The 19,165-nt window shown below is 41.9% G+C and overlaps 1 protein-coding gene across 1 annotated transcript in view; it reads right to left on the bottom strand.

Annotated features, from left to right (window-relative positions):
* EFEMP1 (EGF containing fibulin extracellular matrix protein 1) overlaps nucleotides 1-19,165 on the bottom strand; it is a 104,331-nt gene that overhangs the window by 7,261 nt on the left and 77,905 nt on the right. Inside the window, exons 8-9 of the mRNA XM_075596218.1 lie at nucleotides 13,147-13,266; nucleotides 3,221-3,347 (exon numbers count right to left, since the gene is read on the bottom strand). Of these exons, the coding sequence (XP_075452333.1) occupies nucleotides 3,221-3,347; nucleotides 13,147-13,266 (247 nt within the window). The remainder of the gene's footprint in view (nucleotides 1-3,220; nucleotides 3,348-13,146; nucleotides 13,267-19,165) is intronic.

Here is a 19,165-nt window from a genome sequence, read left to right as displayed (position 1 = left end):
AGACATGCAAATGAATATACAGGAATATTTACATTTGCTTTATGCTTTACTGTGGAGGGTTTTAGTCACTTTTTTTTACCCACCATAACCTTAATAGTGGTGGTGATTACCTACTCTTATCTCATTTGAGCAAATGTCAGCAAGCCAACCTCACACTGATGATACCCATCAAGGTTGAAACATGTCTGTGAGTGGGTTAACTGACTGCATCTCCCAAGTCCTTGCTTAAAAGCTGTGTTTAAAGCAGCATGCATTGGCTAAGGGTTGCTCATGTAATGTGAGCATGAGATAAAAAGTGGCACTGTGTGCTCATTTGTATGTCATTTCCCAGAATCCCTTGCTGCAGTGGAAGTGCTGTTTGCTGGGTGATAATGGTGAAAGACAGGGTTGCAGACCTGTCTAAGATATGCAAATGAATATACAGGAATATTTACAGTTGCTTTATGCTTTACTGTGGAGGGTGTTAGTCACTTTTTTTTACCCATCATAACCTTAATAGTGATATATATATATATATATATATATAGTGCTCAACAAATCCGGTCGCCCTGGGCGACAGGATATTGACAGCTGGCGACTTGCCAAGCAGCCACAAGGTTTTTAATTAATTTCCCTGCTCATGTCTCTAATTATGTCTCTGTTTGCTGCAAAGAGATTTGACTGTGATACTGTCCAAATGTCATATTCCAAAGTCAGGGCTACCAGTAGAACAGAACTTTTGAAGAAATCTTTATCTAATCGTCAGAGCAGAGAGATGGATAAAATGGGTATTATTGGTAAAACTTCTGAATCTAGCAATAGTGGGGTTAAGTTTATTACTAAATGTAATGGTTATTCTGGTCATATAACAAAGATTATCAACAATCACTGGAAAATACTTATGTGTGTTCCTTATCTTAATAGATGTCTCACTCCCAGGGCACAAGTTGTGTTTCGTAAAGCCCATAGTGTTAAACAACAAGTAGCACCTAGTAAGCTTAGAGAGAGCTCTATGGTGGTTCAGCCTCACATTCCTCTGTCTGTAGGTAATGTTAAATGTGGTAGATCAAGATGCACCATGTGTAAACATTTAACTATTTGCAGTTCCATTAAATCCTCTATGAATGGATTTGTACATCATCTCAAGAGTCAGATCAGTTGTCTAGCTACACATGTAGTGTATGTACTGTCATGCACCTGTAATCTACAATACATTGGACGTACAAACGTCCTCTGTGTGTTAGATTTCTGGAACATCATAGAGCTATTATTAAAGGTGTTCACAATCACAGTGTTCCCAGACATTTCGCCGTGGTACATTCTAAGGATCCCACGAGCTTGAGAATAGCTGGCATAGAACAAATTTCTGACTCAAAACTGGGTGGTGACAGGTTTAAGACACTCTGCATTCGTGAATCTTTTTGGATCTATTCTTTGGGAACTTTAGTCCCTAAAGGTCTCAACGAATGCATTGATACTAGTATTCTAGTTTAAATGACACTGTGCTTTCTTTTTGTATACAAGAATATGAATTTATTCATTCATAATTTAAACCTAGAAGTTAATGGCAGATATGAACTACTTGGTTCAACACAAGCCTGCTCATTTTCCATTATATTGTGAGACTTCATGTCCTATTTCACCCTTTGGTTTCTAATTATGTTTGTCCCCCAGGACATACAGTACTTGAAAACGAAAGGTAACACCGGTTGTATTTTTTCCTGGTAGAATAATTTAAAATAAATAGATATTTAGTAGAACCATATGTCTACCCCAAGGATGTTTGAATTCCCTGGCTGTATCCCTTCTATGAGCTCTATTGGGAGGCTATTCCGAGAATCTATTGCACTTTCCTCAAAGCAGTACCCACTTTCCCTGAGCCTCCCACCCTCCAGCTTGTTATATGAATTCTCTTTCTATGAAACATGCTTCCCTTGTGTACCATGTTGAAACCTTGCTATATTTGAAAGTTTATATCATAGTTTTCCTAAACCACAGGTGTACTGTACAGTAACTCTAACTACAGACTGCACTTTCCACGTAATGCTGTATGTTTTGAGTGTTCACTGTTATTTGCTTTGCCAGCACCTAGGAAATCTTTTTTTTTACTGTTAAAATGACACTTTAACAGTATTTATGTAGATTTCTTTGAGTGGATTAGTTGAAGTGTGCCAAGCCATATAACATGAACCACATTGCCACTGCACATTTCCTGTATGTGGTTTAAAACACCATCCTGTTGATGGTCTCACTATAGGATCGAAATGTTGAATTGATGGGGTGAATACACCATCTTTAATTACCTATCTGTGATGTACTGTGTCTTTTTCTACTCCAAACTAGGGGGTTGGGTGAAGTATATTACATAGTTACATAGTTACTGTAGTTACATAGTAGATGATGTTGAAAAAAGTAATGTTCATCAAGTTCAACCTATGCTAAATTTAGACGACAGATACGTATCTTTTATTTGCATTTACAAATATTGCTATCTGTTTTTTTATGATGTGTGCATTCTCCTATATATTCTAAATGTTGTGAAACCGATGGAAATTTGATACCAACTAAAGGTATTTATATTCTACTCTGATATTCCCTTTCTTGATATCACTCGTCAATATGTTGCAAATAGAAGACAATAAGATACCCTTGTCCCATTAAACATTTCCCTCTAAATGTAAATCAGCAGGGGTCATATTTACTACAGTTCCAAAGTGCAGGATAACAGTTTCAGGTGAGGAGAATCCTGCTTGTGCAGCTAACACAACATAGACAAACACATTCTTCAAAATGCAGGTCTCCTCTAGGACAGAGGTACAAAGTACATCTCTACTTACAAGTTCATAAGGCAATTCTCCATATAATGTGACAGCCAAGAACAGAGGAGGAACAAGGTTTAAGGTCCCATATGCACCTTGAAGATCCATATCACACATGAAAGGTCCATATGGGACCTGAAATGTTGTTCCTCTGTTTTTGGCTGTCACATTAAATGGAGAATTGCATTATGAACTTGTGAGTAGAGATGTACTTTGCACCTCTGTCCTAGAGGAGACCTGCATTTTAAAGAATTTGTTGGTCATATTTACTAAACATTGCTAAGCAAGGTACCAAGTGACATATACATGAATGGGCAGTAAGCTGCATTATGGCTTTGAATTGCTTAATAAGTATGTCCCAAGACCTCTTTTAAAAAACAAACACATTTAAACCGCTACTTTAAGAAATAATCCTCACTTACTTTTCAGACATGCGAACATATGGTTCTTGGCAAGGGTTTCTTGGGTAACATCGGAATCCACCATAATAATTCCAACACGTGTCATCTTCTCCACATTCATGGGTATTAATTTCACATTCATTTATATCTGTTTTTTATCAAAAATAGACAAGACACAATAAATTATATGAAAATATCTCAACAAATGACTATAGTTATTTCTTCTTTTAGTTACATTTTATTTCTTTCTTAATATAATATAGTAAGTATGTATGTGTATGTATATAGAGTATATATATTGTGTATGTACATATATATATATATATATATATATATATATATATATATATATATATATATATTGTGACAGAAACCAGGGGATGGTAATAAATTCCGTATATAGGGCTCCCAGGATACTAGACAGTTTCTATCCTGTTTGGCCTGGGAGTGCAGCCTTATAATACATACACTCCATCCCACAGTTTGGCAAGCGCTGGAACTGAGGGATGAGAGATCCAGACCAGAGTTTGTCTGCTGCCTGATTTCTGTCACCTGTCATGCTAATTAGGAATCAGGTATGAAAGACTGATTTCCTGTTTGCTCTGGTCTCCCCACAAGAGCCAGGAGGCTGGAAGGCTGCTGAACTACAGAGGGGAGAAGCCTCTTCCCCAAACAGGTTCAATCTTTCTGTTCATTTGTGTAAGACTGCAAAAGTACCGTGTTTTGATGTTGGAAGTGGAAAAGCCACTTCCAACCCTGAGTCAGGGATATCTAAGTTAAGTTATCGCTCAGGTGAGCAGCTTTTGTTTTGATCTGTTTTCTGTTGTATGCACTGTGGCAGTCTCAGTGCCTGGGACTGAATAAACAGGCATAGCCTGTTTAAAGGAACAGTACGTGACGCCTCATCATTTAACCTACCCTAAAAGACCGTGTTCTAAACAGTCCCGGACAAACGACGGAGCCCCGGAGTAAGCCGTTTGTCACATATGGTGGAGAATGCGGGCAGAGCACTAGGGGGTCTGCGGGTTGAAGAACTTTGAAAAAAAAAAAAAAGTTTTTTCATCCTCTGCAAAGAAGATGGAAGACGTGGTGGGTGCGCTGGTACGCAATGTCGCTGCCCAGAAAGACGTGAATGAAACCCAGCAACAGCTGTTAATAGCCCAGCAAGAAACTAATGCAAACCAGCAGCAGACGAATGCAGCCCAGCAACAGCTGCTAATAGCCCAGCAAGAGATTAATGCCAACCAGCAACAGGCGAATGCCAACCAGCAACAGGCGAATGCAAACCAGCAACAGACGAATGAAGCCCTGCAAAACGCGAATGCAAACCAGCAAGAGACAAACCGCTTGCTGAGAGAGGAGCAACAGCGGTTCGCTCAGGGCTTACAGCAGGAACTCGAGATCCTGAGGGGGACTATCAGTAACCTTCCACTGGCAGCGGCAGCCCCAGTTCCGAAAATGACCAGGGCAAGCCACTACCTTCAGAAGATGGGACCCTCGGATGATGTGGAAGCCTATCTTCTCACGTTTGAACGCACGGCACAGAGAGAGGGATGGCCAGAAGCTGAGTGGGCTGGTCTAATCGCACCCTTCCTAAGCGGCGAACCCCAGAAGGCTTACTTTGATCTAGAGCCAGCCGAAGCTAACGTCTATGCAAAATTGAAGTTCGAGATCCTCGCCCGCCTCGGCGTAACCACGGCTGTTCGCGCCCAAAGGTTTCACGCATGGTCCTTCACGATGGATAAAGCCACCCGAAGCCAGATGTATGACCTCATCCACCTCGCCCGGAAGTGGCTACAACCCGAGATCAACTCAGCCAGCCACATCGTGGAACGGTTGGTCATGGACCAGTTCTTGAGGAAACTTCCCTCTGCCTTACGCCGTTGGGTCAGTCGGAGTGACCCCCACAATGCGGATGAGCTTGTGGCCCTCGTAGAAAGGTACAATGCAGCAGAAGAGCACCCGCAACCCACAGTCGTGGAGCAACCCCACTACCCGAGGTTCCAGGACTCTTCCAGAGACGGTAAAAGGGTACCGGGGTTAAGGGGCGCTGAAGAGCGGCGACCACCTTCACGCAGCACCAGCAACAGTGGTTCGCACACTAAGGGCAATAGCCAACATGGGGAGCCGGGAAAAGGCTCTAAGTGGGACACAGACTATGTACCTAAATGTGTAAATTGTCATGAGAGGGGCCACACAGCAAAAATCTGCCCACTAAATGATGAGCCCATGCAATGCAACAGCGTGGAACCTTATTCGCTGTTGTCCCAATGTATGGGCCCTAGCCCAGAGGACCCCTTGAATAACCATCTGTGGGCATTTGTAAAGGTTAATGGTAAGAGGGTTCGGGCACTTCTTGACTCTGGGAGCATGGTCACACTAGTGTCCGAATACCTCTTGCCCATTAAGAAGAAACAGGGAAACAGTTCACAAAGAGTGGCAATTTGTTGTATACATGGGGATAATCATGAATATTCCACTGTTGATGTTTTTTTGAAACAGAGTTTGGTTCTTTAGATTTCAAGGTGGGTATTGTACCCAAACTGGCACATGATGTGTTAATAGGGACTGACTTTCCCCATTTTCTAAAAATGTGGTCCCCCGCTCAGAATAGCGCCCAGAGTTCAATAGCGGACCATAACGAAGTATTAGAAGAAACAAATCCTTTCCCTTTTTCAGAAATGGAGGTTGACGAGGGCCCAAATAAGAAGGGGGAAAAGGAGGAGTGCTGTAAAATTCCCTTCCCCATCACTACTTTGGTAGGGAATACCCCAAATCAAGATGTTGAGCAGACACTTACCACCCCAGAACCGGATAAGACCCTCGCTGACCTAGAGGTCAGTCCTGGGAGTTTTAAGAAGGCCCAGTGGGAGGACCCCACATTAGCGGTAGCAAGGGGAAATATACGGGACCAGAATAGTACTCCTGGCCAACCAGATAGGTCACTTGCTTACCCCTACTTCGAGGTAGAGAACGACCTAGTATATCGGGTTGATAAAAGGAAATCAGTTACAACTAAACAATTGTTGGTACCACGGACATTCCGTAACGTAGTATTACACCTCGCACATAGTCATCCATTGGGGGGACACCTAGGGGTGGAAAAGACAAAAGAAAAGGTTCTCCGAAGCTTCTATTGGCCTGGGGTTCTGGCAGAAATTACGAATTATTGTTCCTCATGCCCAGAATGTCAGATCACCGCCCCGTTCAAGGCGTACCGCAGCCCATTGGTACCCCTTCCCATAATAGAGGTACCATTTGACCGGATTGCTATGGATCTAGTAGGACCCCTAATAAAGTCTGCTAGGGGACATCAGCATATATTGGTAATATTAGATTATGCCACCCGATATCCGGAGGCAGTTCCCCTACGTAGCACCTCAGCTAAAAACATAGCAAAAGAGTTAGTAGTTCTGTTTTCCCGGGTCGGGATTCCTAAAGAGATTCTATCTGACCAGGGAACACCATTTATGTCCCAAGTAACGAAAGAGCTATGTAAACTCCTAAAAATCAAGCATCTCAGAACCTCAGTCTATCATCCACAAACAGATGGTTTAGTGGAAAGGTTCAATAAAACCTTAAAGAGCATGTTACGGCGGGCGGTTGATAAAGATGGGAAAAACTGGGATTGTTTGTTACCGTACCTGTTATTTGCCATTAGGGAAGTTCCCCAATCATCCACAGGCTTCTCCCCGTTTGAACTATTGTATGGCCGACACCCAAGGGGCTTACTGGATATAGCCAAAGAGACTTGGGAACACGAGGTTACCCCTTACAGAAGTGTAATAGAGCATGTTGCCCAGATGCAGGACCGCATTGCTGCAGTCCTACCCATAGTGAGGGAACACATGGAGAAAGCTCAAGAAGCACAGAGGAATACATATAATAAGGGTGCTAGGGTCAGAATTTTTTCTCCAGGTGATAGGGTACTAGTTCTGGTTCCCACCGTGGAGAGTAAATTCCTTGCTAAATGGCATGGGCCATATGAGGTCTTGGAAAGAGTGGGAGAAGTAAATTATAAGGTAAGACAGCCAGGTAGGAGGAAACCTGAGCAAATTTACCATATAAACCTACTCAAGCCCTGGAAAGATAGAGAAGTCTTGTTAACCCTAGTACCCCCAGGTCCGTCAGAGAATCAAGAAACTGACCCAGAGGTTAGCATAGCTGAAACCCTGTCTGTTCATCAGAAACGAGAGGTTCAGAATTTAGTGAAAAGAAACAAAGAAATCTTCTCTATACGGCCAGGTAGAACTAGCGTAATTGAACATGACCTAGTCTCTGAACCGGGGGTCCGAGTTAACCTTAAACCGTACCGAATCCCAGAGGCCAAAAGAAAGGCTATAAGTTTAGAGGTTAAAAAAATGCTAAAACTAGGTGTAATTGAGGAATCCCAAAGTGGGTGGAACAGCCCTATAGTCTTAGTCCCAAAGCCAGATGGTACAACAAGGTTTTGTAATGACTACCGGAAATTAAACGCAGTGTCAAAATTTGATACTTATCCTATGCCCAGGGTAGATGAACTTGTAGAGAGACTGGGCAAAGCCCGATATCTCACAACCCTAGACCTAACAAAAGGGTACTGGCAGGTTCCCCTCACAGAAAGGGCAAAAGAAAAGACAGCCTTCTCAACCCCAGACGGCCTCTTTCAGTATAAGGTGTTGCCTTTTGGCTTACATGGAGCTCCCGCCACATTCCAAAGAATGATGGATAAAATTTTAAAACCACATGCTCGGTATGCTGCCGCCTACCTGGATGATGTGGTAATCCATAGTGAAGATTGGCAATCCCACCTTCCAAAGGTCCAAGCTGTGCTTGACGCAGTCCGGTCTGCTGGACTAACTGCTAACCCCGCTAAATGCACTATTGGTCTGGAGGAGGCCAAGTATCTGGGATATTCTATTGGCAGAGGTTTACTCAAACCCCAAACACTCAAAGTGGAGGCGATACAAAATTGGCCAAGGCCAGTTACAAAAAAACAAGTAAGGACCTTTTTGGGGTTAATTGGGTACTATAGAAGGTTTATTCCCAATTTTGCAACTAAGGCAACCCCACTAACTGACCTCACAAAAGCAAGAGGACCGCTAATGGTAAAGTGGTCCCCCGAAACCGAACAGGCCTTTAGAAGCCTGAAAGAAGCTCTCTGTGCCCAACCAATGTTGGTCACACCTGACTTCTCCAAAGAGTTCGTAGTCCAAACCGACGCATCTGAGGTAGGGCTGGGGGCGGTACTCTCCCAGGAGTCTCAAGGTGAGGAGCACCCCATCCTTTATTTAAGTAGGAAACTAAATCCCCAGGAGAAAAATTACTCCATAGTAGAGAAAGAGTGTCTCGCAATAAAGTGGGCTGTAGAGACGCTCAAATACTACCTGTTGGGGAGAAAATTCCGGTTGGTCACAGATCATGCACCCCTTACCTGGATGTGTCAAAACAGGGAAAAGAATGCTAGAGTGACCAGGTGGTTCCTAAGCCTACAACCCTTTAAATTTTCTGTGGAACACAGGTCAGGGCACAAACATGGCAATGCTGACGGGTTGTCAAGGATGCACTCCCTAATATCCATGGTCGCTCATCCCTCGAGGTCTGAGCTGGGGGGGAGGATATGTGACAGAAACCAGGAGATGGTAATAAATTCCGTATATAGGGCTCCCAGGATACTAGACAGTTTCTATCCTGTTTGGCCTGGGAGTGCAGCCTTATAATACATACACTCCATCCCACAGTTTGGCAAGCGCTGGAACTGAGGGATGAGAGATCCAGACCAGAGTTTGTCTGCTGCCTGATTTCTGTCACCTGTCATGCTAATTAGGAATCAGGTATGAAAGACTGATTTCCTGTTTGCTCTGGTCTCCCCACAAGAGCCAGGAGGCTGGAAGGCTGCTGAACTACAGAGGGGAGAAGCCTCTTCCCCAAACAGGTTCAATCTTTCTGTTCATTTGTGTAAGACTGCAAAAGTACCGTGTTTTGATGTTGGAAGTGGAAAAGCCACTTCCAACCCTGAGTCAGGGATATCTAAGTTAAGTTATCGCTCAGGTGAGCAGCTTTTGTTTTGATCTGTTTTCTGTTGTATGCACTGTGGCAGTCTCAGTGCCTGGGACTGAATAAACAGGCATAGCCTGTTTAAAGGAACAGTACGTGACGCCTCATCATTTAACCTACCCTAAAAGACCGTGTTCTAAACAGTCCCGGACAAACGACGGAGCCCCGGAGTAAGCCGTTTGTCACAATATATATATATATATATATATATATATATATATATACACACACAAAACGGCACACACACACAAAACGGCAGGCATATGTGTGCTTTTTGAACCCAATGAACCACTTTTATGTGATTATCTCTTGTGCTATGCCAGTATATTGGATCTCTAGGGATCCTCACATTATATAATCAGGACAGGCACTCCAAGATTCAAAGGTGAAATGTATTTTTCAATGTTTCGGCTCCCAACAGAGCCTTTATCAAGGTGCTCTTGATAAAGACTCTGTTGGGAGCTGTACATTGAGGAATAAATTTCCCCTTTGGATCTTGGAGTGCCTGTCCTGTTTTCTTCTATCAGTTGTGCTGCCTTGCTGACACCTGGACGGTCTGCACCCTACTACCACCTGTATCTACACATATGTGAGTGCCTGGTATTCTGGACTGTTATATATATTGCGATACCATCACTGTACTCTAGGTGCTGGAAAAGGGCAGCTATGGGCCTTTCCAGCGTACACAGGGTTAATTTCACCTGAATAAGCCACCCTAGGTGCAGCTAATCAGCCCGGTCTGAATGGAGAGGGAGAGAGAGGAAAAGAGAGGAAGAGAGAGGAAGAGAGAGGAAGAGAGAGGAAGAGGGAGGAAGGGGGAGGAAGAGAGAGAAAGAGAGAGAAAGAAAGAGAGAGAAAGAGAGAGAAAGAAAGAGAGAGAAAGAAAGAGAGAGAAAGAGAGAGAAAGAAAGAGAGAGAAAGAGAGAGAAAGAGGGAGAAAGAGGGAGAAAGAGGGAGAAAGAGAGACTGTTTTCCCCAGAGAAAGGGGGAGATAGAAGTGCTTCCCAGCTGCTAAAGCTGGTGAAGAGGCGTTTCTCTGGGCTCAACGGCGGGTCTGAGTTCCCCTTGGAAGGAAGGACGACAAGGCCGTGCTGAAGCAGGGATGTCTGCTCCAAAAGGACTAAGATAAACAAAACCCTTATTATTGTGTGCAGAGACGATATACGCTGTTGCCTATTCCAGGACAAATTTCCCTAGCCAATTCCAATCTGGCTTTCGCCCCAAAAACTCTACCGTAACTACCCTGCTAAAAGTTTGCAATGAAATCCAGTGTGGAATGGAACGGGGCAACTCACTGGTGCAGTATTCCTAGATTTTGCAAAGGCTTTTGATACTGTTGATCATGCTATCCTGCTTAACAAACTCCAGAGCTCTGGAATAGGGAAGAATGCTTTAAACTGGTTTCAGTCCTACCTATCAGGTAGATCCCAACATTTGTCCGTCTCAGGCTCTAACTCCAACCCACTGGATATCACCTGTGGTGTCCCGCAAGGTTCTGTTCTGGGGCCCCTACTCTTCTCAGTGTTCATTAATGATCTTCCCACAGCTTGTAAGGAAGCCTCAATTCACATGTATGCAGATGACACAATCCTATATGCACACAGCCATAGCCTCTTTGACCTTCAACACATACTTCAGTCTGACTTTTTGAGACTCAAAAATTGGATTTCCCAAAACAAACTGTTTTTAAACACTGACAAGACTGTAACAATGTTATCTGGGACCAAGACTAACTTTTTAAAGCTTCCAGCGACTGAGCTCCACATTAAAAACAATGCTAACACCACCCTAACCCCTGTCACTAGTTTTAAATACCTGGGCATATGGTTTGACTCCCACTTAACATTCAGGATGCACAATGATACCCTGACAACCAAGACCTATGCCAAACTATTGGTACTTTACAGGAACAAATCCTCCCTAAGTCTCCTGGTCAGAAAGCGTATCGCACAGCAGATGCTAATGCCAATTATTGAGTATGGAGACGTAGTATATGGCTCGGCACCTCAAACCCACCTTAGCAAACTTGACACCCTCTACAATTCAATTTGTCGTTTTGTTCTCCAATGCAACTACAACACACATCACTGCGAAATGCTCAAAGAACTATATTGGTCATCACTCGAGTCTAGGCGCAAAGTTCACCTTTCCTGTCTTGCTTTCAAATTCTTTCTGGGCAAGCTACCCAGATATCTGAACAAGCTCCTCACCCCTACCACATGCAGCACTTATCATCTGAGATCAGACTCCAAAAGACTGTTCATGGTCCCAAGGCTCAACAAAGTATCCGGCCGTTCCTCCTTCTCTTACCGTGCACCCCAAAACTGGAACAACCTACCAGAGCCTCTCACATCCACCACCAGTTTAAGTTCTTTCAAATCTAAGGCTGTCTCACAATTTAATCTGGTCTGTAACTGTTGCATACGCCCATAATATATATTTTCTTTAACTGTGCATACAATGTCTTATATATAATGTATACCCTGTTCATTTATGCAACTGTATTTGTAACCATGTATTATTTGTCTTAACTCTGTGCCCAGGACATACTTGAAAACGAGAGGTAACTCTCAATTTATTACTTCCTGGTAAAATATTTTATAAATAAATAATGTTTTGTGGGTGGGAACCAGCTTAGCTGGTCATACAACTAGTGAGGGCGAAAGCTACGGTGTAGTTAGCTTTCCCGAAAGGGAATAGGTGTTCTTTTAATGTTTTGTTTGGACTTTAAGGGACGGGACCTGTTGTATGATTTAATCACTGTAAACAAAACCCCTGTAGTTAAACTTTATACAGTGTTTCCGGTCTTGAATTGGGACAAAAGAGACTGCAACATGGTGTGGGCATCACTATATATATATATATATATATAAAAAAAAAAAATATATATATATATATATATATATATATATATATATATATATAAAGCTGTGCAAAGTTATGCTATTTGCTCACATGTCAAATTTAGTGACATGTTTATCATGTTTTTATTGACAAAATGCACCGATTTGGAGCTTGGCATATAACTCCATTTGCTCCCATTGTATAGAAGATTTGAAACATAAGCTTTTAATAAACAAAAATCTTAATGGAGGACAGTTCCTTCAAATAATAAAAACGCGAAACATACCAAATGTGAATTTACAATCTATTAGTAGATACAGTAAAAAAAAAAAAATGTATTGCATGATGAAATTAATTAATATCAAAGAAAAATTCTTCCACTTCAGTCAAATTTTGAGAGAAATTATATTCATTTGATCTCAAAACTAAATTTGTGCTGCTTCCTTATAGTCCTGAGAGACTAGAATTAGTGTTGCCACCCTTCTCGAAATATTAAGTTTTGCAAACTTTACGGGGATGTCCCAATTATTTTAAACAGAAAAACATCATATATTTGCAAAAACATGTTATTTAAGGCAATTGAATAACTTCACAAACTGGTTGATGTGATCTAGAGATACTGTATACAGTACAGAGTGAAATTGAGAAGAGTCAGAGAAAAGAATGTGTTGGTCAATCAGCTCATTATAAAAAGAGTGATGGCAGGAGGAAAAATATTTGCTAGCGAATGAGTCAACAACCCCAGCCCTATGCTGTTTGGCTTTCCTTTACGTCTGATTATATCTCTATGTTGAATTTATGGTGTCTTTAATTGCATTTTTAACATCTTGTTAACAACATAATGAGCCAACAGTACTCAAATATAGGTGTCTACAAAAACAATACCACCGAGTGAATTACATACTGTATGTGAAATATAAAGAGCAACTTGACAGAAATTATTGTTTTGTTAAATGTTGATAAACGAATCACAGTTATCCAAAATAATTTTAAATTGATATTTCATAATATCATGATCTAAAGTACATTTGTACGTTAGAAAAAAAAAATTGGATGATCATACAAACCTTGACACGATCGAGTTCCAACAAGTTGATATCCTTCAGGACATACACAGGAAAATCTCCCCGGTTCATTAACACATTGGTATTGGCACAGATAGCTAGATGCTCTGCATTCATCAATATCTGTTAAACAAGACATTTACATGTAAAACCAAACAAAAGACATGCTCATCAAGGTAGTTGTTTTACCACAGGTAATTCAAATTTGGCTCCTTTAAATCAGAGATCTAGCACTATTGTATTTTGGTAATTGGGTACATGTTTTACCTCAATATAATGTACATACAGTACAGTGTAAAGGTCTGCATGAATATGACACCTAAATCGGTTTATATTTTGCTTTAGAAAGATGTTTTTATAAGGATGTTGGCTCTTAAAAAAATGATGTATGTATATCTTTATTTATATAGAACTAACTGTTACAAAGACAATACTGTACAGGGAATTATAATAAAACAATTTGCGCAGCAATGTCAGACAATAGGACAGGAAATCCCTGCCCTGGAGAGTTTACAATCTAAGTGGTATGTTGGCAGACTTAGGTCGTGATTAAACCAGATATCGCACACGATGGCGCGACACCGCGCAGCTTAAAAACAAAACAATAAAATGCAATGAAAGCGCACATACCAATCGCAAAGGTAGCAACCGCGATGTGCTGCGAAGCTTCTGTCTCATGAAGAGATTTGAGATTTTGTTTTTCACAGGCGACGGCCACATCACGTGATTCGCACGGCTTATCACAGTGCATCTTAAACAAACCAATCACACACACACACACACACACATATATATATACACACAGACATATATATACATATATATGGAGCCGGGACCCTCTTTCCACCCTTTTTGTTGTTATGGGTGGGTATGCTGCAGTTAGGGAACACTCCGATAACGGAGGTTCCGCATAAGGGAGTCGCCATGTTGTGGTTGGCATCAGCGCAGACTTAGCCTAGCAGAGGTTGCGCATGCACAGAGCGAGGTGAGGAAAAGCCCGCGAAGGAGGTAGAGCAAGATGGGTACCAGCAGCCCCCGCGGGTCCTCGTGATGCACCTGGACCAATGAGGTGCGAGGCCAGGAGGAAAAGGAAGTGGTTGCGCGCACGTGAGGTCAGAGTTGGTTGGAGAGGAGAGGAGAAGGAGCTTTGGTGTGGGGAGGCAGACCGCCCCCTACCTAGGCCGCATACCCCAGGCCCAGTTAGGCCCTGAGTCCCCGTAGAGACAAGCGGAGCTAGGGAGTGGCCATAGTTAGGTTCCGGTTCCCTTTATTGCCACACTATCACCACTGGGACAGTTCTAAGTTGGCGGGAGGTCTGGGCGCAGACCCCACTATCGAGCCGCAGCGTGTCTGGGTGGGATCGCCCTAGACACCTACGGGTGACGTCATCTACACCTCGCTGATCCTTTGTGAAGATTGTAGCCGCACCGGGTACTGGAGTGCCCGGCAGGTAATTCTAAAGTGCACCAACGGTACCATCATTCATTCAGGACACAGTGGCTGCGCAGTCACACTTATACACATTCATTGACTCACTTGAGGTTGGGAGAACTATTCCCAAGGGGAACTGGACATGGGGTGGGATCACCCGGTGAAGGGAGAAGGGAGGGTGAGCGTTCGGCGAGACGCAGAGTATAGTGTCTCCTCTAGGGAGGGACACCTGTTGGTATAACATATATGGTTACTGCAAGTAAAGTTAATTGGTAAAGGAATATTGCTGTGTGTGTGTGTGTTATATATATAAATCCTGCGCAGACCCACTTCCCCTCGGGCGGAAGCTGTCGCAGGTGGAGGCGCTGCACCAAGTTATAGGTATTGGGTGTACCCCAGGCTCTCCGTGGCAGAGGCTCAGACCGTGTGAGCCTACAGGTAATACAGCATATGGTAGTGGCCTGTGTTCGCTAGGAAGCAGGGCTACATATATATATAAACACACGTATATATATCTATGTATATACATATCGTGCTTGCAAAACAAACTTGTTTGTATTGCGAAGTGCCGCACTCCCTGTAGTGCAGGTGCACGCGCTATTTGTTTCAGTGCGAGCTGTGTAGCTCGCGCCATAGCCTGCACTATGGACGAAGCTTAGCAGAGACAGCAGGTGAGGGATCATGTGCAGTAGATGGCAGTGCTTAGCCACAATGATTGGTAGGAGACAGGCTATTGAAATGCTTCATTTAAGAGGTGTGTTTTAAGGTTGGTCGGTATAAAATTAGATGGGTTCACACCATTAGCAGGGAGGGAGGAAGGAGGAGACAGGGAGGCGTGGGCGAGAGCAGGTGTGTATATGTTTTGGATTTGTAAAATATATAGAAAAAAACAAAGAAGCTGGATTTTAGTTTTGTAATTTTGAACTTTTGCGCACAAGCTCACACGTTTTATGTATGTCCAGTTAATTAAAAGAAAAAGAAGGTGGACTACCCATTGACTCATATACCCAAAATACTCCTTTATACGACATGTGGCCAAATACCCATGAGCACATTTTAACTGGTCTGTAACTGTTTCATACGCCCATAATATCAATTATCTTTAACTGTGCATGCAATGTCTTGTATAAAATGTATACCCTGCTCATTATGTAACTGTATTTGTAACCATGTATTATTTGTCTTAACTCTGTGCCCAGGACATACTTGAAAACGAGAGGTAACAATGTATTACTTCCTGGTAAAATATTTTATAAATAAATAATATGCTAATTGAAATAATTTGAATATAGTTGTCATATTCAAATTAGCATATTTCCCAGGTATCTCCCTCTCTTACACCCACCTTCCTTTTCCCCTCCACTAAAAGCCCAATTTTCAGTATATGGATGTGAGTCAGCCAAGTTTAGGTATGACTTAACATTATGTTAGTTAAGTCCCTGCGTTAACCTTAACAGATTTTAGTGGAGATGTGATGTTAGGGTGATATGCCTCTTTTCCATATCATTTTCACCAACGTCCATAAAAATTAACGCTACGCTATCATTTAAATGAGTAAAACTGAGTTAATGTTTTTCCCTTAAGTGGACGAGTGTTACTATTAACATTACTTTTATTTAGATTATCTTCACGTTAAATATTAAATGAGGTTAATGTATCTGGGCCTCTTAAAGCTTGAGAGATCTACACGTTACCGTTAGTACCGCAATGTTTAGGGCTCTATTCCATACACTGTGAAAGCTGTGCTTCAGAATTTTTTGCCACTCTATTCAATAAAGGGTTAAGAAGTTGCTGAAGCAGCTGAAAAAATTTCAGCAAATGCTTTTTTGTGGCCCGAGATGCAAATAAAGTATTTAAATTAGTAATTTCTTTTAAATTATGCATTATCATGCTATTCAAGAAATGTAAAAAGCTGTAATAAGACAATAACAACTCTCCATTTTACTTTTGCCTTTTTACCTACTGAGAGTGAAACACTAAATACACACATTTAGACACATTTATATAAGTACATACATATGAGCACTCAGTGCATATGTATAAATATGTACATTCATTGCTTTTCATTGATATCTAGTATGGAATGATGATGACTCTTCATTCTCCTTTTGTGTTTGGTTAAGCTTTGTCCATAGTGAAAGTGAGCACGCTACAGTGCTACTTGTCTCGCGCAAGCTTTCCTCTCCGGCGATTTGTGGACTGTAGGTTTTTGAAAAGCGAGCGAAGGGGTGGGCGCGGTGATGATGTTGTAGGGCGTGTCAAGGAAGTGTCATGCATGAGAACACGCCTTTAGCAAATAAATTGCGTAGTCCATGCAATAACAGGAGTTTGCAGAAATATATATACACTATGTTATGCATGAGAACACACTTTTAGAAAATAATAAAATGCACAATGCCATGCAATTTACAGAAGTATTCTGCAAACACATATATATATATATATATATATATATATATATATATATATATATATATATACTGTCATGTATAAAAACATGCCTTGTTAAAATATGTTGTTATAAAATGTGATTAATTGAAATAAGCATTGTGCACTACAAAAAATAATAATAATAATAATAATAATAATAATTTAACAATTATATACAAGTAATGGACAATATATCAGAAATTTCTCTCCATAAATTATCATTGATATTTCTGATATGGTATGAATTACCAGGGAGAGGGAGTGGCTCAGTGAGTAAAAGACACTGACTGGCACTGAGAGTTTGAAGCAGGGGAGCCTGGTTCAATTCCTGGTGTCGGCTCCTTGTGACCTTGGGCAAGTCACTTTATCTCCCTATGCCTCAGGCACCAAAAACATAGATTGTAAGCTCCACGGGGCAGGGACCTGTGCCTGCTAAATGTCTCTGTAAAGCGCTACGTATAACTAGCAGCGCTATACAAAAAACATGCTATCTATCAATTAAAGGCCAAAAAAGACGGTGTAAAACAGCGCTAAAAATAAAATAAATGTGTACTTAAATAACCAAATATCAGTGAAAAACGAGCAGCCTGGCAAATACTGACAGTACAGTCAGACAACAAAACATAGAAAAAAAGGAATTACCGGCGCCTAAGAAGTCCATTGAATAAATATCAATCAAATAAAAGTCCAAACCATTCAGTGGAGAATCCCAAAAAGTGTCCTTAAGTGAACAGGCAGTGAAGGGATGAACAGACGGCTCTCACCATGCAGCAGTGCAATATGTGGAGAAAAGACAACAAAACAAATTATGGTGCAGTATGCCAATCAATGTTGACAAAGGGCATTCAGGACTAACAACACAAAACAGACATAACACATAGACAAAACAACACTAGCAAGGCTAAAAACTTAACACAAAGCTATTTATTAACAACACATAATGCTGAGTATCCGGAGGGTACAGGGAATAGCACCAAGGTCCAGAGGGGTAAAAGTGAAACCCTACTTACAGGACAATGGAAGGAAACAGGCAATATAGATGTAAATCGCACTGATGCTCCTTAGTAGTGGTGACCGGAGCTCCTTTCCAAGAGTTCCCTCGTGTTCAGGGTGGATGGTATGTCGCTGGAAAGCGGAACTTCCGGGCGGATGTGATGTCACACACCACGGGGCTTCCTGGAACGATGCTCCTCTCTCTTTCCTCCCCCCTTACGACCTGATCAACTGCTACACAGTGTCATCCTTAACCATAGACAGCTCTAAAACAAGAGAATAACTTCCCAGCGCGTTTCATGCGCATGCGCGCACTTCTTCAGGGGATGTCCAGCGACATACCATCCACCCTGAACACGAGGGAACTCTTGGAAAGGAGCTCCGGTCACCACTACTAAGGAGCATCAGTGTGATTTACATCTGTATTGCCTGTTTCCTTCCATTGTCCTGTAAGTAGGGTTTCACTTTTACCCCTCTGGACTTTGGTGGTATTCCCTGTACCCTCCGGATACTCAGCATTATGTGTTGTTATTAAATAGCTTTGTGTTAAGTTTTTAGCCTTGCTAGTGTTGTTTTGTCTGTGTTTTATGTCTGTTTTGTGTTGTTAGTCCTGAATGCCCTTTGTCAACATTGATTGGCATACTGCACCATAATTTGTTTTGTTGTCTTTTCTCCATAAATTGCACTGCTGCATGGTGAGAGCCGTCTGTTCACCCCTTCACTGCCTATTCACTTAAGGACATTTTTGGGATTCTCCACTGAATGGTTTGGACTTTTATTTGATTGATATTTATTCAATGGACTTCTTAGGCGCCGGTAATTCCTTTTTTTCTATGGTATGAATTAAAGGTTCACGTTTGTAAACCTCAGAAATAAAATATTTAATAGTTGAGTTGTCCATATTCTCACAGCAAGCAAGCACAACTCAACTGACAAAGTAATTTGAACGGTATCCAGGTAGTATAGCATGCTAAACTGTAATTGGCTGTTAGCTGCTCACATGACCAGGCTGTCTCGCTGCAATAGCAAACAAGTTTGTCGCCTCTGCTTTTGGTATCCTTGTATCTCACGTGCACGTGCAAGCTCACGCTCACTATGGCCATGCGCTTTGGAATACACACGTTTGTTTGTAACGCGAGCTATGTAGCTCGCTCCATATCTTGCACTA

Source organism: Ascaphus truei, chromosome 4, assembly GCF_040206685.1.
Source record: "Ascaphus truei isolate aAscTru1 chromosome 4, aAscTru1.hap1, whole genome shotgun sequence".
NCBI lineage: Eukaryota > Metazoa > Chordata > Amphibia > Anura > Ascaphidae > Ascaphus > Ascaphus truei.
This window is presented reverse-complemented; position numbering and strand designations above follow the sequence as displayed.